This window comes from Gnatocerus cornutus, chromosome 5 (genome assembly GCF_029298725.1).
Source record: "Gnatocerus cornutus isolate USDA-ARS CGAHR chromosome 5, icGnaCorn1.1, whole genome shotgun sequence".
In the NCBI taxonomy this organism is placed as follows: domain Eukaryota; kingdom Metazoa; phylum Arthropoda; class Insecta; order Coleoptera; family Tenebrionidae; genus Gnatocerus; species Gnatocerus cornutus.
The window spans coordinates 15,152,908-15,179,844 of record NC_142237.1 but is presented as its reverse complement, the minus strand read 5'-3'; the positions used below and the strand labels follow the sequence as shown (position 1 = coordinate 15,179,844).

The 26,937-nt window shown below is 38.4% G+C and overlaps 8 protein-coding genes across 9 annotated transcripts; 4 read left to right on the top strand and 4 right to left on the bottom strand.

The window, feature by feature from the left end:
• Nucleotides 1–149: 149 nt before the first annotated feature.
• LOC148175030 (pickpocket protein 28-like) lies at nt 150–2,271 on the top strand. The gene is made up of 7 exons (XM_088036726.1): nt 150–501; nt 550–792; nt 839–1,096; nt 1,144–1,613; nt 1,664–1,723; nt 1,790–1,994; nt 2,040–2,271. Exons 1-7 carry the CDS (start codon nt 305–307, stop codon nt 2,269–2,271), a joined length of 1,665 nt encoding a protein of 554 aa, XP_087892852.1. The 5' UTR covers nt 150–304.
• A 384-nt stretch (nt 2,272–2,655) lies between these two features.
• mTerf5 (mitochondrial transcription termination factor 5) lies at nt 2,656–4,624 on the top strand. Its single transcript, XM_088035717.1, has 6 exons — nt 2,656–2,840; nt 2,888–3,116; nt 3,162–3,349; nt 3,395–3,696; nt 3,881–4,353; nt 4,400–4,624. The coding sequence occupies exons 1-6, from the start codon at nt 2,726–2,728 to the stop codon at nt 4,572–4,574; spliced, it is 1,482 nt and encodes a 493-aa protein (XP_087891843.1). The 5' UTR covers nt 2,656–2,725; the 3' UTR covers nt 4,575–4,624.
• LOC148175028 (putative multidrug resistance-associated protein lethal(2)03659) lies at nt 4,570–13,500 on the bottom strand. Of its 2 annotated transcripts, XM_088035715.1 has the most exons (9): nt 13,408–13,500; nt 10,262–10,388; nt 8,846–9,088; nt 8,664–8,771; nt 8,056–8,486; nt 7,853–8,009; nt 5,991–7,798; nt 5,710–5,940; nt 4,570–5,663 (listed from the first exon to the last, which is right to left on the bottom strand). In XM_088035715.1, exons 2-9 carry the CDS (start codon nt 10,336–10,338, stop codon nt 4,678–4,680), a joined length of 4,041 nt encoding a protein of 1,346 aa, XP_087891841.1. In that variant the 5' UTR covers nt 10,339–10,388; nt 13,408–13,500; the 3' UTR covers nt 4,570–4,677. The 2 variants fall into 2 exon arrangements, with proteins under 2 accessions (XP_087891841.1, XP_087891842.1); XM_088035716.1 differs by lacking the exon at nt 8,664–8,771.
• A 195-nt stretch (nt 13,501–13,695) lies between these two features.
• On the bottom strand, nt 13,696–16,737 carry Stt3A (catalytic subunit 3A of the oligosaccharyltransferase complex). The gene is made up of 8 exons (XM_088036621.1): nt 16,363–16,737; nt 16,144–16,311; nt 15,738–16,096; nt 15,502–15,693; nt 14,818–15,210; nt 14,164–14,770; nt 13,962–14,114; nt 13,696–13,914 (listed from the first exon to the last, which is right to left on the bottom strand). The coding sequence occupies exons 1-8, from the start codon at nt 16,457–16,459 to the stop codon at nt 13,766–13,768; spliced, it is 2,118 nt and encodes a 705-aa protein (XP_087892747.1). The 5' UTR covers nt 16,460–16,737; the 3' UTR covers nt 13,696–13,765.
• Nucleotides 16,738–16,847: 110 nt separating this feature from the next.
• Nucleotides 16,848–18,775, bottom strand: LOC148175026 (uncharacterized). The gene is made up of 4 exons (XM_088035505.1): nt 18,600–18,775; nt 18,322–18,555; nt 18,116–18,277; nt 16,848–18,068 (listed from the first exon to the last, which is right to left on the bottom strand). Exons 1-4 carry the CDS (start codon nt 18,645–18,647, stop codon nt 17,007–17,009), a joined length of 1,506 nt encoding a protein of 501 aa, XP_087891631.1. The 5' UTR covers nt 18,648–18,775; the 3' UTR covers nt 16,848–17,006.
• Nucleotides 18,776–18,794: 19 nt separating this feature from the next.
• On the top strand, nt 18,795–19,889 carry Polr2C (RNA polymerase III subunit RpII33). Its single transcript, XM_088035507.1, has 5 exons — nt 18,795–18,828; nt 18,877–18,973; nt 19,022–19,193; nt 19,240–19,627; nt 19,679–19,889. The coding sequence occupies exons 2-5, from the start codon at nt 18,888–18,890 to the stop codon at nt 19,855–19,857; spliced, it is 825 nt and encodes a 274-aa protein (XP_087891633.1). The 5' UTR covers nt 18,795–18,828; nt 18,877–18,887; the 3' UTR covers nt 19,858–19,889.
• A 3-nt stretch (nt 19,890–19,892) lies between these two features.
• On the top strand, nt 19,893–21,102 carry LOC148175024 (uncharacterized). Its single transcript, XM_088035506.1, has 4 exons — nt 19,893–20,264; nt 20,310–20,537; nt 20,583–20,719; nt 20,761–21,102. Exons 1-4 carry the CDS (start codon nt 19,977–19,979, stop codon nt 20,999–21,001), a joined length of 894 nt encoding a protein of 297 aa, XP_087891632.1. The 5' UTR covers nt 19,893–19,976; the 3' UTR covers nt 21,002–21,102.
• On the bottom strand, nt 21,007–26,722 carry c11.1 (maestro heat like repeat family protein c11.1). The gene is made up of 9 exons (XM_088035504.1): nt 26,569–26,722; nt 26,173–26,522; nt 25,936–26,125; nt 25,172–25,891; nt 24,528–25,125; nt 23,406–24,480; nt 22,060–23,357; nt 21,592–22,012; nt 21,007–21,543 (listed from the first exon to the last, which is right to left on the bottom strand). The coding sequence occupies exons 1-9, from the start codon at nt 26,609–26,611 to the stop codon at nt 21,292–21,294; spliced, it is 4,947 nt and encodes a 1,648-aa protein (XP_087891630.1). The 5' UTR covers nt 26,612–26,722; the 3' UTR covers nt 21,007–21,291.
• Nucleotides 26,723–26,937: the final 215 nt, after the last annotated feature.

The following is a 26,937-nucleotide window of genomic DNA, read 5'->3' as shown; positions in this document are numbered from 1 at the left end:
CACTTACATGTTTGCCTCCTAAGTTAAGGGAGATATAAAAACACTTTTTACAACACAACGGTGTGTCATGCTAAAATAGCCCCAACTATGTCTTATTATGTCTTTCCGCAATGCAATTAAGATGTAAATTATGGACAATTTCTACCACGATTCCCATTAAAGAGTCCAATAAAGAATTTAGTGATGTAATTAGCCAAAAACCAAGAAAGTTCAAGGTTTCCAAAAAAAACATCCTCGTCTCCAATTCGGAGATTCTTCCTTCATCTTTGCGCGGCAAAGCTTAGTACAACCATCAGAGTGCAACATGACAGTGTTCCGAATCTGTGTCGGTAGCGAAAGAGGTGATTTACAACTCGGTGACAACAAGCATACAAGTAAAGAAGATGGAAAACGAAACTATTCCCATGGAGAAAATCTTCTTAACTACACGGAAGAATACTGTTCTTCCGGTACCATCCACGGTATTCGCTACTTCGGAGAAAGGCGAACACTGATAGAAAAGTAACGAAAATTGTGGCAGTTTCTGGAGATACTTACAAAGTTTTTCAGGTTGTGGTGGGCCATCAGTATCTTGTTATCTTTAAGTTACTGTATGTATTTGATGTCAAACACGTATATTAAATGGCAGACATCTCCAGTAATTGTGAGCTTTGCAACAAAAGAAACTCCGGTTTGGATGATTCCGTTTCCGGCGGTGACGATTTGCCCGGAGTCCAAAACAAGAACGTCTGTTTTTAACTACACTTACTACTTACACCGGAAACAAGACAATTTAAGCTTGACGGATGATGAGTAAGTTTCGTTTTTAATTTTTGGGAACCTACTACTGTCTTGACAGAGAGCGGAAGTTTGGGTACTTATCGTACATCTGTGACACGAACTTGGACGTGGATTACAAGTGTGGGAAGTTTGCTGACGAAAGAATGCTGGATTTCTTTGAAGAAGTGCAACCTAACTTCTACGAAAACTCGTTCGACTGTAGGTTCTTGGCGGAGAAGTACAATTGCTCGGAGCTCTTCGTTCCTATCATTACGGACGACGGAATTTGCTACACTTTCAATATGATGGACAGAACTCTAATTCTATCAAACGTTGTGTAAGATTTTTGCTTCGAACTAAATCAAAATTTTAGACTGATTTTAGTGCCCACCATAAGCACTACCACAAAACGACAGTCACTGATGACTGGAACATCGAATGGGGCTATAAGAAAACAGCTAGTATCCAAGCTTACCCTCGACGCGCTCTTTATGCGGGAATCCCTTACGCCTTGGAAATTAAGTTAAAAGTCCATGAAGATGATCTTGACTACACGTGTGGAACTTCAGTCAAAGGATTTAAGGTCGAAATTGCGAATCCCGAAGTAATTCCAAGAGTGAAACACCAACACTTTGTTGTTCCTGTGGACAAAGTAGCGAAGGCTGGAATAGCCCCAATTATAATGACCACCTCACACGACGTACAACATTATAGTCCACAGCGAAGAAACTGTCAATTTCCTTCAGAACGGCCCTTGAAATTCTTCAGTGTTTATACTCAAACTAATTGTGTTATTGAGTGTCGGGCAAACTATACCTTACAGCAGTGTGGATGTGTTCCATTTTATGTTCCAAGTTTGTTTTCAGAGGGTACAAAAATGTTGAATACACAGTGTTTTTTACAGGAGAAACAGGAACCCTGATTTGTGGCGCCGGGAGTCACCACTGTCTCACCAACGCTATCCGTAAATACCAAGAAATTTAGTTTTTGAGAATTTAGAGAGAATTGGTACTACAGTATTAATTTATAGATACAATGCAACGAGGGGACATCCAGAAAAAAATCAACAAGATGAGTAATATTGAATCAAACGAATTCGAAGACATTCCAGACTGTAAATGCCTTCCAATTTGTACTTCCATGCAATACGATATTGAAAATACCCAAGCCGAATGGGACTGGAGGACCACTTATAAACATAACAGGCACCCATCAATCAACTTAACAGACAAGAAGTAAGACGTCGTGTTAAGGATTTACGATTACCTTTTTGTTTCCAGACTGAAAATGTCCATGTTGCAAGTATTTTTCAAAGGAAACCAGTTTATAAACTCCGAACGAAACGAGCTGTATGGGTTTACAGATTTCTTGGCCAACATTGGTGGTCTTTTGGGTTTGTTTATCGGTTTTTCAACTCTGTCACTGATTGAAATTATTTATTATTTATCGCTGAGAATATTTTGTAATATTGGAATGTTTGGGAAAGGAAATTGGGGTGGAAAAACAGAGTAGAAAAGTGTATGAATCGATATATGTTTTTTGTAATACACGGTTACAAGTCTTATTGTGGCTTTTTATTTTTGCATAAGATGCGTATTTTTCCCAATTTATGCAAACATGAAATCTTTTTAAAAACCAAATCTTTTTAAGTTGTCCAATTAACAAACCCCAGTGGCTTACAAGATACAGAAAAAAATCGGAAAAAACGTACTAAAGTCTATCTACAAATGGTGCAATGTATTTTTGTAATAAAATATGTTAAGTTTATTTATTAAAAATTATAAGCCAGTTTTGGTCAATAATAAAATCTTGTGATTGTGCTTTTTGAAAACTATGCCCCTGTAGATATGCAACCAATCAAACTTTAGTTCTTGTCAAGTTGACATGTGCGCTATTTTGGAGGTTAGAGCAATCAAAACCAATCAAAACATAACCTCTGCAATCTCCACTTTTAAGAAAAACTCCAATGACTATTAATTTATTAAATAAAATCCTCAGACAAATTAATTGCCACACTCTTGACATAAAAAGGTTCATTTCTAATTATGAAGCCAATTATAAGTTATTTAAATACTCCTTCGGTAAGTTTTACCCCTGAAATGTAGTCCAACTGCCTGAATTTCTTTAGAACTCCACCACTATAAAGCAACGACTTATATTCAACGACATAAGTTGGACAAAATAGATCCTGTAATTCTCCAGAAAGTGGTAAAGTTTTGTGAAGAACATGGTTTTACTAAAAATGAAATGTTAAAAAATCCGCCAATTTTCCGCACGCACCCCATTACTTTAGATCAACATTACACTGTGATGGCAGAAGGGGGATTCACTGAGATAACACTAGAAACGTTATCAAAGTAAGAAGCAACTTTTTATTTTATTAATTTCCATGAATATTTAAGGTTTCGCACTTTTTGCCGCCGCGACGTCCACACGCTCAAAGAAATAGGTCTGATAGCCCAACAAACAAACGTCGTAGACAGTTTTATCCGACATTTAGATCCGCGTCCTGAAGGTTTTTACGTTGAAACAGGCGATGATTCAGTCTCTTGGAATGGTGTCCATGAAAGAATCTTAATTGAGTATTTATGTAAATTCTTCAAGCAGTAATGCTTTTTTTTACCATTTTTTGTAGCTTGGCGTCTAGACGTAGCGAAAGAAGATATTCTAAAATTACTAAAGACTCATGAACAGATTCAAAGAAAGAGTTTTCGGTATTTGTGCGAAAACATTAAACGCGCGGAAGAGTTGGGATTTCCAAAAGAAAAGATGTTGAAATATGGGTATATACTACAGGCATATCCAAAGGGTACCCAAGGCTTGTTGGAGAAATTTCCGAAGTTAGCTGGGGTTGATATTAAAAAAGCGATCAGGCAGTATCCAAAGCTTATGACGGCGGCTCCTGATAGTGTTCAACGGATATACAATGCACTGAAGGTACTGCTGGGAAAGAAATTGTGCTGAAGAAGTGAGCAGTCATTGCCTCCTATTCCTGATCCCATTTTGCTCCAAGAAAGAGCTAAGCAACTTTCAAAGAATCAGAAAAAATCAAAAGGGTTTTGAAGACTGTTCACTTCTCCAGCGCGGAACTTTGTTAAATCAATTATTTTGTACATTTTAGGAGCATAACATTCCAGAAGAAGCAATATCTAGGCGCTTAAACGTCTTCTGCCTGTCTCCAGACACCGTAGAATTTCGGCTCCAGGAGTTGAAAAGAATCTCAGACTTCAAGGTTTTAATACATAATCCAAACATCCTCAAACTCGTGGTTCATCAAAACCGGGCAAAATCACGATTAGCTTTCTTAAAAAACCTGCAACTAAAGTGCTCGAGCGTCATGGTATTAGGGACAAACGATGGTAGGTTCGACACCTACATCAAAGAAGGAAAAGATATCAACAGCTTCACCGACACGTATTCGTTTTTGGAGGCTACTTTCAAGAAAAAAGCCCATGAGTTTGACGTCTTGAAGAAGCACCCTTACTACCTCCTCGTGCCTTTGACGACAATGCAAGAGACGTATTCTTTTCTTAAAGAGAAAAAGTTCACCACTTCTGCGATTTTCGGTGTCATCTACATTTTATTGTATCCAAAGTGAGTACCTCCAGCGACTTATTCTAGCCTAACTTGTTCCTTTCAGAGAGAAAGTACAAAATGCCGTAGCACAAGCTAAACAGTACGAGAAAGAAACCAATTCCGCTTTAACTCAAATAAACATACTAAACTTAGCGTTGTACTTCATTGAAAGAGAACACCACTTTACCGGTGATGGTGTGTGGGTCAAGTCGGAAATAGAAGAAAACCTCCACAGCTAGTGCAACAATGCTTTATTCATGTAAATAAATATACAAGCAAGAATGTAAAATTTGTTTCAAAATTTGTTACAAAAATAGTGATTCTTATGGTAAGTACTGATTCTTAAGCTGATTTCAACTTCTCAAAGCTGTCTTTAGAGACGTTGAATAAAGTCTCGGCCATCGCTTTTCCGGTCTGTTGAACCATCCCATATAGTATACTGTTGGTATCTTGTAATAAATTATAAGCGTGGTCGAACTCCCTCATGGAACCAGCGTCCATAACAAGTATTTTATCCGAATCCATGACTGTATGCAATCGGTGAGCTATCGTGAGTACCGTGCAATCCGAGAATTTGTTCCTAATGGTAGTCTGGATAAGCGCATCAGTCTGAGGATCTATATTCGCGGTAGCCTCATCCAACACAAGAATTCTGTTGTTCCGCAAAATCGCTCTAGCCAAACACACAAGCTGTCTTTGGCCCACACTGAAATTAGAACCACCTTCTGACATCTTAGAATTCAACCCTGCGGCTAAATCAGCGACAACGTCCTTCAATTCGACATCTTCCAAAGCGCGCCACAAATCATTGTCGGAGAAATCATCAAATGGATCTAAATTCTTCCTCATGGTCCCGGAGAAAAGCACTGGTTCCTGTGGGATGATTGAAATTTTGGATCTCAAGTCGTGCAATCCGATCTCTGTTATGTTAACCCCATCGATTATCACAGCTCCTTGGGTTTCTGTCAGTTGGAAAATCGCGTTAATCAACGACGACTTTCCAGCACCGGTACGACCCACAATTCCAATTTTTTCTCTGGGTTTGATGGTGAAGCTCAAGTCTTTCAGAACTGGAGGGTCTTGAGGGAAGTAGCGCAAGAACACGTTGTAGAATTCGATTTGTCCTTGATCAGGCCACGATGGTGGAGGCTTCTTGTCCGGGAGTGACTCCAAGTTAGCCTCATGTTCAATATTGTTATATTCTAAGACTCTTTCGACGGAGGTCATTTGATTTTCAAGCTCCGTGGACTGGCGCATGCCCCATTGGAACATCCCCGTTAAACCTATAGCCTGGGTGATGGCTAAACCAACATTACCACCGAATTTTTCTGCAATTTAAACATCAGAACAGAATTAACACAAAGGGAAATTTACCATTTCCAATGACCAAGAAGCTGAAGGTTACCAACGTGATGTAGATCATGCAGACTATATCCAGAGAGTACCCGAACGCTCTGGACGTGGAGATAAAACTATACCAAGCGGAACTATGCAAGTCTTGATGGTTATCAAACTCCTTTTCCAAGATTTCTTGAGCACCGAATGCTCTAATTGTTGTTAGACCTTGCAGGGACGCATTAAGATGAGAGAAAACAGGACTTCGAGCTATAAAATCAGAGTTACAAAAGTGTCATTACCCAACGAATTCGACTCACTAATTCCTTCCAGTCGTTTGACATTTCTACTGGTGCGAACGTAGAAAATCCGCAAGAAGTAGAAAATAATCGCAGCACCCACAGTCGGGATCATTAGCCACGGGCTTACGACCGCCACCATGATGATGATCCCAAGAAGTGCAAGACCAATTTGTAAGCAATCAATCATTGCGATCGTCAAGAGTTCATCGATGGATCCCATGTCTTTCGAGAAACGATTCAAGATTCTTCCAGCGCTGTTAGTATTAAAGAATCTCATGGTAGCGCGAGTAATACTATCGAACATGTTGTCATGAAGCCTAGTCGATGCTCTCATACACACCGAGAAGAACGTAAGAGACCGCAATAGAGTTATGATGATCAAAGCGCCGATAATAACAGAGTAGATAATGATGGACGTTTCGCGGTCGAAATCCCAGAAATCAGTCGCGGTGTCGTTGGCTTTAGGGACAACCTCTCGTTTCGTAATGTTGTAATCATTCACAAATACGGAAGTTTCAGCTTCATTCTTCTTGTCGTGTTCTTGTTCGAGGTTCACCCAATAAGTAATAAAATAATCGGATAAACTCATGAAGAGCTGCGCCAAAAGGAACAAAGCGAAGAGAATAAAGATAACGCAACAGTTACCTCCGGCTTTGAAATATCCGAAGTAGACCTTGGCCCCTACAGAGCCCGAACTCTTCTGTTCCTCCACCTGCTTAGGCTCTTCTTCCACCGATTCGATACTTCTGATGGATCCTTGTCTTATTAGCTCCTCTTGTTTCTTCTCTTCTTCGTCTTCTTCGACGTTCTTTCCAAGTAAATTCGTGAAATCCAAGCCTGACGACTGGAGTTCTTTGAAACTTCCTTCTGCTTTAACACTACCGTTGTCTAGGTACAAAATGTGGTCGACTTCTTTCAAATATTGGAGCTGGTGAGTGATTAAAATGACGGTTTTACTTTTCAAGTATCCTGCAATGCAATTGTCGAATAACTGTTTACCGACGTGGGTGTCAACAGCGGATAATGGGTCATCCAATAAGTAAATATCTGCTTGTTTGTAAACGGCTCTTGCGAGATTAATTCTCGCTCTTTGCCCTCCGCTTAAGGAAACTCCTCGGTCTCCCACTATTGTCTTATCTCCATAAGGCAACAAAGTGAAATCGCGTTCTAAGGCACATTTCTTAACCACTGTCTTGTATCTCAACTTGTCCATCGGACGTCCGAAAAGAATGTTCTGTCTGACGGTACCGGCAAACAGCCACGGCTCTTGCGACGCGTAGCTAATCTCACCGCTCACATTGAGACTCCCTTCCAACAGAGTCAGCTCTTTTAAGATAGCGTGGAAGAGACTGCTCTTGCCGCTCCCGACAGGCCCAATTACCGCCAGCAGTTTTCCGGGAGTCGCCGACACGTTTATGTTGTTAAGAGTGTTCTCTGTGGAGGCTTCGCTCCACTTCGCCGTGGCGTCGTTCATAAAGACCCCAATATTGCCACTGACTCCGTTTTCCTTCGATTTCTCTCCTTGAATCTTCCTCAGTTCTTTCGCGATCTGGGTCTCGTCGTACAACATGAACCTGTTGAGTCTCCCGATGGAAACGCGGGCCTCTGCAATTTGAGCGATGCCTTGTGGGAAGAACACTGTCATTGTTTGTCTCAAGATGTTGTAAAATGACGTCAAAACAAACACTTTCTCGGCGGTTATTCCATTACCCAAAAGTACATATGCGAGGATGCTGGCAAAGATTGACAGCCTGGTCGTGAACATGATGAAAGACATTGTAATACCACGCATGTATGAAGAGATCCGGATTGATTTAATTTCGAACCTGGAATTAGAGAGTAAGAACTAAACATAATATGAGGTAATAACGTTAGATTACCGTCGCGCGAGCGAAACGAGCTTAGCAAACGGCTTCTCCCAAGCGTACATTTTGATGACCTGAATCCCACTGATGATCTCGTTCATTAATCGGACTCTTTCATCGGTTCTTAGGGCAGTTTTTAGACGGAACACCGAGATCCTCTTCCCCAAAAAGACTAAAAAAAAACAATTAGCTAGAAGGAGAGCTAATTGAACACATACTTTGCAATGGTATGAACATCAATAGGAACGCAACACCGATGACCGCTGAATATCCAACTTGTAAGTACATCAAGTAAGTACAAATAATGGTTTCAACGGGTCCCACCCATAACTGATGGGCAAAAATTAAGGCCACGTCGAATCTGTTCACATCGTTGGATAGTAAATTGACAACTTGACCGGCAGTGGTGTGTCCAAGAGCAGTCTTGCTCAATTTTAGCGACTTTCGGTAGATTAAGGAACAACAACCGATTCTCATTTTCATCCCCAAGTGTTGTACACCCATCATGTAGGGGTGTGTGAAGGCTATGTTAATCAAGGAACATAAAACTACCCCTGCGGCGTACCAGTACGCGTCGGTTTGTGAAATTTCCGTGTTGCTAGGTTGGTAAAAAGCTAGCAATTGTCCTAAAGCGAGAGGTTGTCCGACTCTGAAAAATAAAAAATTGTAGAAACAATGTCGTGGAGGTAGTAAAGGGAAAACATCAACTAAAAAACATGCAAAAGCGGGTGCTAGAAACTAAAAAAGTGGTGCTATATATACAAGAAACTCAAGAAACTCAAAAAACTACGAACTACATCTATTCAACACCCCTAAGAATATTTACTCCGTTTGATTTTGCGTGGGGTCTTTGAATTTTTCTTGTACACCACCGAACTCTGATTTCTCCGAAAAGTACGAAAGTAGTTTTCCCAAACATATTGGCTGGTTCAATCTAAATACAATTATTTCTTATTATCCTTTGTGAGAGATTTAACGAATATAAAAGAGTTTGGGATCTTAACTCACCTTATAGCTTCACTCAGTGCTAAAACAATACCATAAAAAACAAATTCTAAACCAAAAACTTTAAACAGTACTCTCTGCAAAGATGGTTTACGTTTGGCCTTCAAGGCCTTTTCTTCTTCAGCTCTCCAAGCTTTTTCCATTTTATTTCCTAATTTGCTCGATTTATGCTCAGACAGGGTTTCTGTCAAGTCGGACTCTTCTAAGTCACGCTTGAAGCCCTGAATGAAAGTTGGAATAGTATACCTGTAAAGGAAAAAGGGAAAATTAATTACTCATCCGATTAATTAGCGTGAAGTATGCGCTTGATAAAACCTACACATTTTTCTAATTAATCTCGTGTTGTATTAACACAAGCAGTGATAACGAATTATCTAATTTACGAGCACATTTCAATCGTTTAACTAAAGTTTATTGTTCAATCTAATACTGGTGTCATTATTTGGACATTTAAATAAAGCCTGAAGTTTATCAAATCTAAAAATGACGACAAAAATATGTAGTTTAATCCCATCGCTTCAAGACAAAAGGATTAACAGTTTTAGATTGATTACGCTCATTATGTCGATATAAAAAAGTTATCTCTCGCTTTACAATAGCGAATAAAAGACTAAAGGATCATCGTAATTAAAACTGAAATAACTGGGCGTATGCGATTTAAATAATCGTATTTTTTATGAATAAAACACGTGCGAATTGTTTTGCTTGACTCCACTGAAAGATGTCTTTAAATAAATTAATTTCGTGCTGATATTTAAAACCAATAGAATACAAAAATATAAACAAAAAATGCTGTTACTCTATAACGGTAGTGCCACAACAATTTATGTTTGTAGCGCTATCATTATAGATAAATGAAAGTACTTATTGTGACTCAGAGTAATTTATGCAAAGTATAATCGCAGATTTTTAATAACACGTCCAATGTCAATAAAATAGTCAATCGATCTCGATAAGAAAATGTTTACGACAAAAACCAACAGTGCAATGACTTGTTGTGAAACGATTGCTCAAGAATCTTCAATAAACTGTTTATGGTGTGAAAAAAATTTAAAACAATCAGTCCTCAAGCTTGTCTCTAGTTGCATCTAATTACTGATAAGGTTGCACGTCTCAATCTATGGAAAGTTTCAAGAGTGGCCTATTTTTGAAGGATCACTAGAAAATCGAGTGTCTTTTCGAGTAACACGGTCTATACGTAATTTCCATGATTATCAATCACTGCGGTTTACTATACGGAATATATGACACAATTTATCATTTTGTCGCTCATAAACTATCATGAACAAATTGCTCATCGTTTAACATGACGAACAAGCATTTTGGAATAATCCCAAACTTTTGCGGGAGTTTGAAGTGCAGCGGCGACAAATACACTTAGTTGCTATTTACTATGTAAATATTTAATATCAAACTTACCAAAAAGTAGCAGCTGATAGCGGGAAGGCATGTTCTCTCGGATTTGGCTTCCTGCTTTGTTTAAGACCTGAGTCCATAACCCAATTACGCGAATACAGAAAAACCCCCCTGCCTCATGCAGAAACGTCTGAAACCAAGTAAAATGTTGCAACAAGTTGCAGTTGAAGCTTACTTCTACACACCTTTACAGTTCAATCAATACTGTTACACCTCCGCGTATCGATCAAATTTATAGTAACGGAAGGGTAAAAAAATAAGATAAACAGGTAAACACGTTATTCTAGATTACATTTTTAGTGTTTTCTAAAAAATGATTGGTTCATTCTCCTTACCAACAATTGTTTCCATTGATAACAATACTTTGGGTATTAGGTCACTTTAGAGATTAATTGATACAAAGGGGATTAAATTTCACCTTGGCTCAAGCTATATTGATTTCAAGAAAAGTGTAATGGATCGTGGAAAATTTATTGCAGTTATTGGCACGATCATCGGTGCTGATGCAAGCAATTTAATTCCGGTAATTAGGGAAGGCTTCCGGAGTTTCTTAGAATTCTATAAAAGGAAAGTCATTCAGATGGAAACAACTGGAATCTTAAAAGTTACTCTGGTGCTAATTACAATCTCAAACTTGGGTAAAGCCGCGCTATTTCAGGTTGCATGATTTGAATATTTTTAGAATACCGTCAAAGAGTTCTAGAATTAAGAGAAGAGCCGATACGTAAATATTTATTTGTTTGGATATGTACAGAAAATTCTTGAAAAAATAAAGTGTTTTCGAACAGTAGCAAAAAACAAGCTACTGCTTCCGAGAACTCAAGTGGGTCCCAAGTGAAAGTATCAACAACATTTCTACACTTGAGCTAATCAGGAGATAAACTAGTAGTTCCGATTTGTAGATGTACCGGGTCCAGGGAGCATAAAATCTGGAGTTTCTCGACTTAAGCCTGGGAATACTTGACTTAATTACGACAGATAAATACGATTTTAGGGACTTTGCCATCTAGCGACAAAAATTTGGGTTTCAGATTCTAGATCGATAATTTCCAAGGGAATTGAAAATTGAGATATGAACTGAATGACCAATTCTAACGGTAAACAATAAACACTTATTGTTCCAAAATCAAATTGAGAAATTACATTGAACACTACAATGTCAATTGTTGATTAATTTTCACATTTTGTGTAAACTATTGGGCAATAAAAAAAACACACTCTTTGTGTTGAAAATATCTTATTACACCTCCAACATCTGCTTAAACTGATACGTAAGTTCGTCAATTCCTTATTTTGTCAATGTTTTAAAAATTGCTACGCTTGGACTTTGATCACGCATTTAATCACTAATTCATTCAACGCATTTTTGCAGTGGAATTACAGGAATTTTTCAAACTCGTTGTAAAAATTTTACTGCTTGGCAGTAATTTGTTATAGTTATGTATTATAAAACAGTTTAATCGTTTTTTTATCATCGCACAAATTCGTAATTAAAATCAATGAAGTGACCCAGGAGTTTATCTTTTTTTTTTCAATTTTCTCTATCATTAACACGACGATTTACGACTGCTAGACAATACAGTATCAGCATACATTAGACGTACTTTCCTCCAAGGCAAACTGTTGTGTTAAATAAACAGATTCAAACCGATGGTTATGGAAATTTACCTCGCGGAAAAGCACAATTCAAAAATTTAAAATGATTTTGATTAGAAAAAATTCGTCGTAATGGACTCCAACTGATCAAATTAATATCGATTTCTGTAGGTTCTATTATGTGTAAGTAAATTTAATTAAAATTAACCGGAAAAAGCTGGATTTTATTACCCAAAAAATATTTTCCAAATACATCCTCCAATTTTAGAATGTAATGTTGACTTAAAGACATATTCTCGCCATCCGCAGTATAAATATCTTTAAATTTTTCCACATGTAGGAAATTATATTTATTTATGCTTCTTGAGTTCCGAGGTTTTTGCATCAAAAGTAAAGTCGAAAGGTCAAATTTAAAATAGGTATTCTAAAATTAAGCTACCGCAAACATTTTTCATGGTAAATTTTATATGTTTTTTTAGAAGATCTTTACCCTTTCACCATATAAAGTGTTAAATATTCAAGTACAAAATTTCATCCCTTAGCTGGTGGTGACTTTTAATCTAGTGCAATTTTATTTGACTTCCCTACCAATGTTAGCCGCAAAATATGGATATTAAATCTTGATGCCAATGTTTCTGATTTTGCCCTAAGATGAAATGTCGATAGTGCAGAATACCCGAAAATGAATGAAATTCAATTTGGGCATGCGAGACAGGAGAAAATAGTATAAAAATCATCAATTCAAACGATGGTTTTGGACCAGCCAGTACATAACTAATTCTTATGAATGATTTTTCTGTTACAAATAATTATTTTTTAAATTCTGCCATTATTTTTTAAATCAAAGGCTAAAAATTTTCACATGATCCAACTTAACCACTTGAAACACAATTATGTAACAATTACATTTCGTAATTATTTTACCATTAAGTCACAGGAAGAACATAAAAACAAGGCGACTTCAATAAAAACTTGTTATTTCCAATTATATGAGTTTTACGTGATATTTCATTGATTTTGCATCTCGACGGAATCCTAGCAAATTTTAACTTTGGCTTACAGCCAAACTACAACTCACGAGCGACTACCTCACGATCAGGGACTAGGTTTAGGTCAAATTGTTCATTATCTTGACGTTATTTCCGGCAGATGTTTCAAGGTTAAACCTAAGTTCCTTGCGTGGAATTTAGTACCACGATTACAACCATAAAATATAATGTACAAAAAAAAATTTACTACTAGAAATCACAACTCATAAAATTGAAACCATTTTCTGAATTAATTAAAAGCGCGCATTGTTCCTGTTGTTTGCTTTTTATTATCGCAGACGATGAATTAATAAACGGCGTTTTTGATCCGCGTTATTGGCTTTTATTCGGTTCGTTTAACAGTTGTACCAAGGATCAATATTTAAATTAACCTAACAATGTTGTAACCGCACGATCATCACATAATTATTGATTCAGGTGTTATATAAACAAAAATTTTAAATAGGAATTCCCACTCATTCAATTTTTCATTTATCATTCTAAATTAAAACCTGTGATACTTACAAAATAGTCTTAATTGCTAAGGCACAGTTTACAATTTGTTTTTGTGGTGTTAAATTAGTATGTCTTCCCGCACTGAACTTCAAAAGCAACACCGGCAAACGTAAACCAACGAAATGCAGTGGGGGCTTTGTAAACGTCTCGATATATTTGCGAAGATTTTGCTATTTTTCCACGCATGTCGTTTAACATTTTTAAGACCACCTCTTTTTAACAGTATTATTGGTTGTCTATGGTCGACGTTCCCGTTAAAATTACGTAACGTTAAACCGCTCCCAAATGAAAAAGGCATTCGTTATCAATATTTTTATTAATAATTGAAAAACAATGTAGACAAAGTTAAAAGGTACAAAACGTAGAATTATACGCCCCTGTTGGGCAAATCTTTGACCTTATAAATACGCACTAGCCAGTGTTCAGTGGTATAGGCCTCTTCTAGGACGTCCAACTCAAAATCTTTATTTCCTATCTCAGCCCCACGGACGCGATCATATCCAGGAGGTTTACCACCTAAAAGAAACTCTTCAGTGTTTGACCGCAACTTTCAACCCTCTCACCTTCTGTATAAACCTGACCAAACCGATAATAACACATTTTGTACATGAGACAGTTTAGAAGCGTCTGCGAGCCTTCTTTATCGACGCGGAACTCGCCACTAGACGAGTAATAGTCCCATTCTTTAATGTGCGCTCCTCTGTCGGTGCTCCCGCCTAAAATTCAACGAGTTACCTCTTTCTCTACAGAATTTCCAGAACCTACCGATTCTGACCATCCACAAGAACTTGTTTATATCATCCGAGGAATACCCCGTAAGCCCCCCGAAAATTACTAAAACGTAATCAACGTCTAATTCTTTCATGATTTCGTACGCTTTTTCCTCCGAACTCGCCATGGCTTGTCCAACTCTGCTAATATGAGTGTTATTCCAAGTGTTGTTGTCCACGAGGATCGTCCGATTTGCCATTGCAGTTATCTGGTAGCCGTAATCCCACCATGACATAATTCTGGCGTCTTCAGGTGTGTTCATTTTCAACCAATAGTACGCTTCTCGGAAGTCATCAAAGATGATCCTACCACCGTCATGAGAGCGGGCGCTTAACACAATACTAGGGGAGCTGTACGCTTCTGATGTCACCCAGGTGCAATGGAACGTGTACGAAATCAGTAACAACGAAATAATTCCGACAAAAGCCAAAGAAATCTCGTTTTTCATCACGTAATTCGATTCGAGTTTTTTGCTCTTTTTGTGATCGGGTTTAGCCGAGTCTGTGCTTTTCATAAACTTGGTGAGCAAGTGGGAAACTGCAATTCCACTTAGGATACACATCACGGGGGCAAGAACTAGCATGAGACGGACCATGACTCCCTAAAACTGCCCAGTTAGGCAACTTTGACATTCTTTCGACTACTCACAGCAAAGTAGATACTGGTGACGCCATACAAAATCATGAATATGTTCGCATCGGTGAGTTGAGTGAAGCAGAAGTAGAGTCCCGCCGGAAAGAGGAACACTAAAATTTGTAAATCAAAGTAGAAGGAGCTCCAGGAAGTCGGTTGGTGCTCGGATACGCTGGCAATGATAGGAATGTGATTTTTGGCGTAAGATGGGTCGAGAAGCGAGTAGAAACGTCCGGTCCATGGGGAGATTTTACCGGAGAGGGTTAAGACGCCGAAAACGGCAACGAATAATAATCCGACTGTGTAGACGAGGAAGGAGAAAAGGACGTCGAAGTCGTTCTTTGTGAGTTTGCTTCGAATGTAGTCCACGAAGGCGTGAATTTGGCATAGGCCAAACACGCCCAATGCCTGGAAGTTTCATTAAGTAAGGTTTTTATATGTATAGCAATCGCGGTCAAGTACAATTTCGAATAATTTTGTCTGAATGATAAAACATTTTATCTCACCACCATAAAAATCTACGAATAATCCCCACACCCACCTAAATTACGACCTTTTCAGCAGCAAAAAATGAGCGCGCCAACAAAAAGCCTAATAGCCGTTTCTGTTGTTGCGTAAAGACAACGTTTTCAGTTGATTCAAGACTTTCGTGAGATTCGCTTCGTTTCCTTTAGTCTCGCGTGATTTTGTTATACATACCAGCATGTGTTCAGAGCTCTGCACTGGTTGGAAGCCAACAAAAGAAATCTGCATGGACAAGATGGTGCCCACGCAATACAAGGTACTGTAAGCTACATAAATTCTGTGCGAGAACCTCCCGGTGACCATTAACGTAATGACATGTAGCGGGATCAAGTTTATCAAAAATACGTATCCTCCCCATGAAGACACCTAATAAAAAAACTCAGTACTTTCTTAAGTAACGCTTTTCTTACCATGTAGAAATAGGCAAGTGCCGCCAAAGTTCCCCACAAAATAGTTCCGGTCTTCACAGCTTTAATCCACGTGTAATACGTTAGCAACATGCAGAATATAGCTATGCCTTCATTGTCATAGCTTCCAGCAACTGATCTACTAATGTAGCCAGGGACTATGGACACCATAGCGGCAGCAACGAGTCCAGCACCGGCATTCTTCACTTCTTTTGTAAGTAAATACGTTATTATAGTAGTAAAAGACGAGAATAAAGGTGCTAGGAAAACACACACGTTGCGGATATCAATTGTGATGTTGAGGAGCCAGCATAAGTGGTAGATGGCAGCTGAGGTTACCATGAGCCCAGGGTAGATGGTACCTGAAGATTTCCACTGATGTTGGTGTACTGAATAGTTAGTAACGTACCTCCAATGATTCTCCCCAAAGGATACCATGCTCTATCATCAAACCAATTGTGAAAAGAATAAAAACCTTCTTCAGCTAAAAACTTGGTGGTTCTATAGTTGAAATAAGGATCAAACTCATGGATTACACTCTCAAAACGAAGAACAGAAAATAGGCGCGTTGCAAATGCTAAAAAAAGTCAGATAAGTGAATTGAGCGTCTTAAAATCGCAAGACTTACATAGAATTGCAGCCAGAGTTAGAATCGATAAAGTTAGCAAAGTCTCTTGTTTTTCTGCGTTAGCAGCAACTGTTGATTTCTTCCCGAATCCCAACATTGCGAGTTTCAATTTATATACAAAACTTTAGTCTTGAAATGGGGAAAACCACCGAGTTTGAGGTTAGGAAGGTTTTCAATCGATGATGCTACAACTACAGGCAAAACTTAGTTGATAAGACGAAATTTTCAAGGTTTTTGGATAATGGAAGCTTTTTTCATTTATATTAATTCGTACATTGCCGAAAATGTGGAAAATTAAGCCAACAGGACATTACACGTCACACAAAAAAGCCGGCAACACACGATGACAAACCGGCCGGCAAAATAGAATTCAAATTGCGCGATGATTTCGTAATTACAAAAATGAAAATTATAATAATTACATTTAAATTCGCATTTATTTTTATATCGGGCAAAAGCGTGCAATATTTTCAAAACGATCGTAATTTAATTAATTTCGTTTATTCATTTGCTTACTACGATTACATTTTACAGAACACGATGACTAATAAATTTTAAACAAAACAATTTAAAATGCATTTTAATAAAGTAGCTATGCTTTAATCAATTAAATGAAGCTACGACGTTTTTTACTTCAGCTAATATCAGCTTGTGTGAAACTGAAAAAGCTCCAAACTTGGTAGATCAAGATTCAAAGACGTGTTACTGAGTTCCACGTCGGGTCCTATAATTTTCTTAAATCTTTCATTGACAAACTGATCCACATTCATAACTTCATCTGAACTAGTACTATTATCTAATAAATTAGAACCATTATCTACACTTGTTAAAATTAGATCATCCTCGGAGTTTCTAGGATTTGGCAACGACTGTAATAATAAATTCTCGGACAACAGATCTGACGACAAGATTTGATTATCCACTTCCATTTTCTTAGAAAATGATTCGGTTATTGTATTTTCTTGTATTTTAGTACTATCACAGTCTGGCTTTGGATTGAACGCAAACATTTCTTTGTCTTTTTGTTGAGTATCCTCAGCAGACTGCCCATTCTCTTGGTTGACTTCAATAAAATTACCTGTGGGCTCAACACTTTGTTTCATTTTTTTATTCTCACATTCCTTGTGAGTGTCATCTTTTTCGCTCTTAACTGGGTTACTGTCGTTATGTTTAACATTTGGTTTAAAAAAGTCGCTGTTTGTGATCAATTTCAACACTGTAACATCTTTGTATAGCTCATTTTCATCAAATTTGTATTTACCGGGCGGCAGTCCAATGGCGTTTCCCAAAACTTTATCAATTTGAACACAATTTTTATTATCAGTGACTGTCTTAAAAAGGGCGCTCTTTAAAAGCTGGACGTTGTGTAATAAATTACTTAGTTCTTCACAGAATTTAATCCCACGTTGACCTGGCTTACATTTCTGAGTTATATCAAACAGGAAGTTCCAAACATCAAAATTGTACTCTTGGTAGCCTTCAGGAAGTGGCCCATGATCAGGGTATTTTTTGAGATGTTGGATCATTTTATTTTTACCCAGGTAGGCTTTGGTGCACTTTGGGCACCTATACTGGGCAGGAATACACCTTTTTCGTTTTTGTAACTCTACAAACTCTAACTTTGAGTTCTCTTTTTCTTCAAATCGTTTAAAATCTGACAATTGGACTTCTTGTTCTTCAGTAGCTATCTCAATTTTCTTAAAGTCCTGAAACAGAGTATTTAGTTTGGCAAGTTGTGGGATATCTAAAGTACCTTTTCTATGTGTTTTGGTAGCTTTACCAGTCTCCCAGATCTTGTTCTTGTTTTTACAGTCTTTGGTAAGTCTACAATCTCAGGCTTTGGCGTCAGTTCAAATTTAGGTTCTTCTTGTTTCTTCTTTTTAGGGCGTCCCCTCTTCACTATATTTTGAACAGACTAATCAATCATTGTGAAGTAGTTCTTGGTTTTTATTTACTCACACTTAGACACAAATCCTGGGGATAAACAATCTGCACAATGCATGGTTGTTCTTGTACTTCATACCTTTGAGGAAAGGCCTCTGTATCCTGAAGAATCTGAATAGAATTCCCCTGGGATTCTACCAGAACTTGAGAATCTGTGATTGAGCTCAAAGTGGTCAACTCCTGAGAATTAGGATCGATTTGTATGCCCAGATTATTGAGTTCTTCAGATAAATGAATAGTTTCAAAGGGCTGCGAAGGGAAATTAATGAATGACACAACGTGATGTTTATTACCTCGTTGATCTGAATAATGTACGGAGTCGTTGAAATGTTTTCCGCCATAATTCCTGAGGCAATTAGCGTGTAGTCAATAAAACAAAAATACAAGTTTTAGAGTTGACAAAAGTTGACACATATCACGAGGGGGCAAATGACAGTTAAACTAGTTGCAAAAAGTGAAAATCACTAGAAATGCTAGAAACTAAATGTCAGATGTCAGAAAAGTGAGGTTAGTTTGATGACGGTTTGTAAACAGCGGCACTTTTTTAACTTTGTAATTAAGAACTTATAGACTATAGAAAAATGCCGTACGCTAATCAGCCCTCTGTTCATATCACCGATCTCACCGACGACAACGTTAAATTTTACGTTGAAGATACAGATTTGAGGTAACATTCCCATAACCTTTAACGCTGTACCCCCATGTTTCGTTACAGCGTAGCAAACAGTATTCGTCGAGTACTAATAGCAGAAACCCCAACTCTAGCGATAGATTGGGTGAAACTAGAAGCTAATTCAACGGTTCTAAGCGATGAGTTTTTGGCTCACAGAATAGGTCTCATTCCATTAATTTCAGATGATGTGGTTCAGCGGCTTCAATATCCACGAGTATGTAGTTTTCGTGTGAATTTGGTCATTACTAACTCATTTTTAGGATTGCATTTGTTCTGATTTTTGTCACGAATGCAGTGTAGAATTCACTTTGGATGTTAAGTGCACTGATGATCATACGCGTCATGTTACTACAGCTGATTTAAAATCCAGTGATCCCCGTGTAATTCCTGCCACTTCTAAACATAGAGATGATGAATCTTCAGAGTATGGAGACACTGATGAAATCTTGATAATAAAACTGAGAAAGGGACAGGAATTGAAAGTGAAAGCTTATGCTAAGAAAGGTTTTGGTAAAGAACATGCAAAGTGGAACCCCACTGCTGGAGTGGCTTTTGAGTATGATCCTGACAACGCCATGAGGCACACTCTTTTCCCTAAGCCTGATGAATGGCCCAAGAGTGAATACAGTGAACTTGATGATGATCAGTGTAGGTATTTCCAAACTGATTTGAATTCCTTTTAACTTTTTAATATTTTAGATGAAGCGGATTTCAACTGGGAATTGAAACCTAATAAGTTTTATTTTAACGTGGAAGCGGCAGGGTCTCTAAAACCAGAAAATATTGTTATTATGGGCGTCGCGATGCTGAAGGACAAATTGTCCAACTTGCAAACTCAGCTGAATCATGAAGTCCAGAGTGATGCCCTTGCAATTTAATGATGTAATAAAGTTTTTCATTGATTGTATAAGACTATTTTAAAAGAACCGTCCCATTTCTTTATTTATTTACAGCTCCAAGTTATTTTTTGACGGCCCTGTCATTAAAATTTAGAACAATGAAAGATTACGACGAAAGAATCGGATTAGACGTCTTTAAATGCGAAACGACGTATCAAAACGATTACAAAAAATTTGCTTTCGAGAAAAAGAGCACTCCCGCGACTGAGTGCTACAAAGAAAAATCTATTCAAGACGATGCTAAAATAAAGCAGCCCAAGAACTCCCGTTTGCGCGACAATGAAACGTACGCATTCTGGCGCCCAAACGTGTACATCCCGTTTAATTTGCTCTGGCGACCTAAAGACATTATCCAGACTAATCCGTACGAGCCTTTTACCACTCCAGTAAGTCTTTGTTTCGTTTGACTAGAAACAGGTATGTGTGTTAAGGTGGTCCCCGAGAGAAGTGCCGACAAAGAAGAAGCGATGAAAACAAGACCACGAATTTATATGTCTCCAGCGATTAGCATGGACGATATTGACGAGTCTTCGATCAGAAAGATATTATGTGATAATATGTACACTTCAGAGACTACAAGAGCTATTAAAGAGTCGCGAGTTCATTCCATGAAAAGAGAAATTCCTAATTCGGTCATTGAAGCGAATGGTGGAAACTCTGTAAATACCGAGAATTGGTAAAAACATACTCATTCTTTTTTGTAGGTGCAGTTGAAGACTGATATCATGCCACCGTTGCCTAAGATGAGTTCTGGAAGAGGAAGAGATTGGGAAAACAAGCAACTTAAAGTAACTGTAGATCCTACAAAAACGTTTTGGGAATATAAAGATCCTCCTGTTAAGTGAGCGACAAAGGTTTGACTCTGTTTACACGCTTTTTCAGATGTGGAGCCTGTTTTAATCCTGTTAAAGGACTCGTCGATGATGAGGTAAAGGAACAAATCCGCGAACTTGTGGAAGAAGACAGACTAAGAATTATTCATGATGCCCCAATTCCTGGTTACGCGGGCTACAAACCGAGGTTTTCCGGGGGAGTTTCACTTGCTAAAGTTGACATGCCTGTAGTTCACCCTCTCATGTCTGTAACGCAGGCTATTACCAAACGGTACGAGAAAACAAAATAAATTAATTTCTGTTCGACCTTATTTATTAAGTAAGCTCAGTTTGAATCTTAACGTATCACAAATAGCATGATTTTGGCAAATCATGGAACATTAAAATTATCATTGGCCTCATTAAAATCAGTACTAAAACTTTCCTCAAGTTACCATGATCAACAATAAAAAACAATAGGAATACACAACATAAACACCACAAAATAACGTCATGTTTATAATAAAACAGTAATTAATCTCTTTCTAATACTACAATTTCCAGGAATGTTAGCGATCTAATTAATAAAAATATTTGGAGTTTAGTCTAAGAATAAGTACGCGATTGCTTGTACTGCCCTCATCCTCACTTCTTCATGCTCATCATTGATCAATCTCATCAACTTATCACAAACTGTATCCAATGATAGTCGATGCCTACTCTCGTGGTTTAGCTGAGAAAACAGCAGTCCAACCAACAACGCTGCACTGCTTCTAATCTCCACCCACGGACTCTTCAAATACGACAAACTCGTCATTACAAAGAGATTAAACAAATCTTGCATCTCCTCAGCCTGAAACCACAACTCATTACCATAAAACCTCTCTCAAGTTATTCTTACCATGATTTTGATCAAGTCTTTGACAAAATCAACGTAATGGAGATTAGCTTCATCAATCAAATGTTCTTGGATCATGGAATTCACTTTAGGACTCTCCAAATATATGGCCACTTTGCGTAAAGTGTACTTGCAAGCTTTTATTACATACATGTCCGGATCGCAAAGATGTAAAATAAGTGTTATGAGATTTCCCTGCACTTGTTCTCTGAAAGCTTCGATATTCGCGTCGGGGCTCAACGAGGCTGCCAAATCACCGAGGAGACGGAAAGAAGCTCTTCTTAAAGAAACCTCTTCTTGGTCTAACAACGGTTTGATTCTCACAGCTGCTGTTACTTGACAGGTACTAAATTTGCGACCTTCTAGAGTGGTCAGTAGCTTCGAAAAACTTAACATTCCTTCAAGAATCACATCACTCTCGTTTCTAGAAGAAGATGTTAACAACCGGTGATTGTTAAAGTTAATACTTACCCAATATTACTGTAGTCAAGACTGTTCATCAAAACACTTAAAATTGGCTGACAATGCCGCGACACCAAATCCAAGTTCAAATACTCGGCCGCAAAACCGAGTCCTTGAAGTGCTAACTTTCGTACTAAACAACTCTGGTCCATCTGCACATCCAGCGTCATCTCAAGCAAGTTTTCGACCAACACAGTCTGACTGTTGGATTTCTGTTTTAGTAAGTACGAAAAAAATGCCACTACTGCCACTCTCTGTGGCTCCAACTCGGCTCGAATGTACGGTCCCAGACAAGCAACTAACCACGACAAAGATTCCGCGTTCTCTACGCAAATATTTTCAACAAGACACGAGACAGTGTCCAAAAAAGCGTTTAAGTCATCTGCAGATTCTATATTGATTAGATTAAGCAAACATCCTGCGGTCTGAGTATATTCGCAACAAAGCAAAAATGATTTCATTGTTTCTAGAGCTACTTTAGCGGGTTTTAATTTGTAAGCATCGCGATTTAGTACGAAACTATACTTTTCTTTCTTATCGCTGACGAATTTAGTCGCAGGGGCTGCAGTGCCAATATACGATGCTAGCGTGACTAGCAGTATCGAAAATATCTCCGGAAAGTGTTGTCGGCAGATTTCTTTTAATTGCGAGTTCTTTAGGATTTCATGCAGGGCACAAACTGCTTGGAGAGGTTGCAACATCGCTATCCGTATCTCTCCATTAGCTTGTTCTTCGTACAGTGGTGTTTGCTTTAGAACTTTCTTCAGGTTATCAAAGAGGTCGAGAACCAAAGTTGGATCAGTTGACAAAACAGCCCAGCAGTCACAAATTGAGCCATCAAACGGTAAAGGTTGGTTGAGAAGAATATGGCAGACAGTCTTTGAGTGGTGGGTTGCAAAATTCAAGATGCTTCTCAAAGTAGAAGATTTTGTACGCGGACACTGAATTTTGTTTAACTGTGTTATTAACTTTTCCATGATGGGGGTAACGTGGCTTTGTAATTCACTACCTTTGCTCTTTAGAGTCATATTCAAGACAACACTACTCCCGCTGGAACTTGAGGACTCACAATCCAAAAGAGCGTCGGATAATCCGTCAACAAAGTGCATCAACTGAAACGGTGGAAGGTTGATGCAGATTATATGAGCCAGGTCTGTTGTTAAGTTGTACAACAGCTTTGGCTCATCTAACTCAATCTGTTGTTGAATGTGTTGCATTGCGTTACTCAGTTGCTTATCGTGGTCGCGCATGTGGCCTTCGTAGCGTGACGCTATACAAAGAACAAGACAAAGAGACTCTGTCGCCACCTAAAAAAAAAGTTATTTACATTTCTAACGAGCATGAGATGAACTAACTTTTCTGATGTTCTTATTGGGATCGGTACTGCGCGGAACTATCTTCGCCAACAAAAAACCAGTCTGTCCAAAAGTCGTCGGACAATCATACGCAAACTTCATGTTATCCAAATACGTCTGCAGAACCATCCTGAGAGTCTCAGCCGCCGGAAGTCTTTGTTCGGCTTTTCGTCGTCCCAGCCACGGCTCCAACAAAGTTACAATCTCATCTAAAGTCGCGGGAGACAACGTCTGCATTAGCAACTCTTGTACCAACTGATTCAACTTCGTAAAACTTGAAGTTACGAACGGCACCAATTTCAAGTCGCCGTAATAGTTGTTCTCGTTGCTATCTATCGTTATCTTGCAATAAATAGCCGAGGCGTTGTACACATTGTCGAAACACAACTTCAATAATTTTAAACGTTGATCTGATTCTAGTGGTAACGGGAGACGAACGAGAGACGTGATAACTGGGAGGATCACCGGAAACAGTTCGATGTACTCCGGACCGTTGTGGAGGTGGATTTCTGAAGATACCAACTGAAGAACTTTATCTCGGTCGAGCATGCGAATATGAAGAGTATTTCTGTTTGGGTGCATGGCATCCGCGACACTTCCGATGGCTCGTAAACACGCTTTTCTTATAGCAAAATCTTTGGCATTTGTAAGTTCGTTGACGACAAAGTCGAGGATTTCAGACTCGATCACTTTTAAAAGTTTGTCGGTCGAGGCTTCATTGCAGATTTCAGCGTAACTTGAGATGATTACGTAACGGACTCTTTCAATTTCCAGTTCGTGCTTCTGGTCTTTGATGAAAGAAAAGAATTTCGAGGATTTTTTTAACAAGACGTCTTTTCGTATTATCGATAGTTTGTCCAAAACGTACAGTAAGTGTACTCGCGAACAAATACCAATGGATTCAGCACAAGCGTGAAGTTCAGAATAGTCGGTCAATTTTGCATTTACAAGAATGTCGTCGAGGGTTTGTAGGACGATTTCTTTTTCTTGTGAGTGGCACAGGATCATTGCCAGACATTTCAAAAGAAAGTGTTTCTCGCTCTGCTTGGTTGAAGAGTCACTACTGTTCATGTATCTATAAAATAAAGTAAAAAAAGTGAAATACTAGTGGTTAAATGGCACCTATTGTTATTATAAATCTCAAGTTGCTTCCTGGCGGTCAAAATCAACGACTCGTTAAACTTCTGATCGTTAACAGCCTCCAGAAGAATCCCCAAGAAATCGAAAATAAGATCTTGCCATTCAAGTTGGTGGAAATTATCGTAGTTCTGTTCTAAATACTTGACCAGTTGAGGGATTTTCGAATCCCAAACAGACTTGTACCTATCAACATCGCAAGGTTTGATGTTTTTAAGAAAATTTAACACGAAGGTTCCCCTGAAACCCGGCAAAGGCATTGCTAATAAAGTAAGACAGCGTATGAAAGCCGCATCGCAGACTTCAGTCGTTGCTTTTCTTGAAGCCAAGTGTGTTAAACAACGCAGTAAAACGACGATAGCCTCGTCGTACAAAGGTCCTAAGAAGCATTGCATGAGCAAGCGCCAAAGTGTCGCTTCTAGCTCCGGTACTGAGGTACTCAACATGCACAGAGTATTATCTGCGGATTTTTGAATGTCGAACAGTTCTCCGTTGTCGATTTCAGTGTTCTTTGAAAAAGGTGGTTTGCAACAGAGTTTTAAAAGGAATTCCATGTACTTATCGGGGCCGTCGGGATTTATTTCTGGAATCGCTGGTTAAAATTTGACAAGGATTATAAAACTGCCTACCTTTGTTCAGTAAAACTCCTTTACACGCGAAAGCGACAATGATCTTCATGATAGCTTTCTTCACTCGAATATTAGGATCATTGAGTAAGTCGCTCAAATGTTTCACAATGTCTTTAAACCTCCTCTGAATAGCATGCTCAGTGGAGTATGAAGTAAGATGAGTGATAACTAGAATAGCTTTAATCCTCTCCTTCTCATTGTTATTTTTTAACTGTCCAATCAGTTGGTCTATTGTGTGATCAGTGAAATGAAGAGCAAAACATTCATAGCATCTCAAAACCTCTGAGTGGTTCCTCAGTAAATCAGGTTGAGCGTAATCAGGAGAAACACAAACCAAGTCAGATAGCGCTTGCATAATGCTTGTAAGCAACGGTTCTAGTAGAGTTCCATTAACGTTAGCAGCTTTCTGGATAACTGAGCCTAGACACTTGGTAACGCTGTAAGGATCCACTTGTTTTTTGTACAAGTTTAATAACATGTGGATCATTCTGTTGGTGTATTGACTGACTTTTTCAACATTTAGCAGAAGAAAAATAGCGGAGAGAGCGTTAAGGACACTTCCTATGCCTTTGGGTTCGCGGATTTGCAACCATGAGGCAAACAAGATATCAAAAGACATGCCAATTTCAATTTGAAAATTCTCCACTGTTATTGTGTTATCAGGCACTTGATCAAGGTTTGAGGTGTACTCTACCAATGCCTCACAGAAACTACCTAAAGCTAAAAGACATTGGTTGGAGTTATGTACAAAATTGTAGCATTACCATAAGCAAAAGCTTGTTTCAAAGGATCGTATTTGACGCCCCCAAGAAGTGGTACCATCACTGAGAAGATATTCTTGAGATATGGTACCACTCCTTGGGCATTACTGCTGGCTAGAGCACCCAATGTATGTGGAATCATATGATGTGGCAATATACCTGCCTCTAATTTTCCAAGAAGACTTTCCATCACCTAAACAGTACTGTTAAATCTCAAGAGTAGAAGAAACAAAGTTCAACCTGAATGTGGTGTTTCCTCCCTAAAGCCACTAAAACATTAGAAGCTGGCATTTGCACAGCTGGTTCATAACTAACATTTTCTATCATAATCTTCAAGCAAAAATCTACAGTTGAAAGAATCGTGTCGCCATCAATTTCAATGATATGCTCAATACAAATCTTTTCCATAATTGTTAAAATTGAAGAAATGTGTTCATTTGAAGGCTTTGGGTTGCGGCTACAAAATTGGCAACACGAGTTTAATATCTGGTTTGGATGTTTTTCAGCTAATTTGCGTATCGACCCATTGATGGTCTCAAACACAATCTGACTTTTATCAGTGATGGACTCTAGCAGCATGCCAATTGCCACTGAAAAATCATTGTTAAAAGTGCCTCGACATGAATTCTAACAAACTTTGAAGCTGGGACTCCGGACTATTTTTTGTCTGGATGCTCATCTTGCTGGAATCTTGTTTTCTTTAATTTTTTATCACTTATGACATGACAGTTCTTGTTTTGACAACATTGACCTAACCTCAAATTTAAACTTCAAAATATTGAACATGGGGACAATTAAAAATTCCCTACATTTTATTGAGTCATGCCGGTTACATCAGGTTACATTCCACTTGACTTGTGAACACTTATGGACACGTCAGATTTACTTTTCTTTTACCCATCGTGACCACGAATAAATGAATTGAACCGTTTTTTCTCTTTAAAATAAGATTTGTCAGCCACAGCATTACTTTTTAACGCAAATTAACTTTTTTCAAGTGCACAA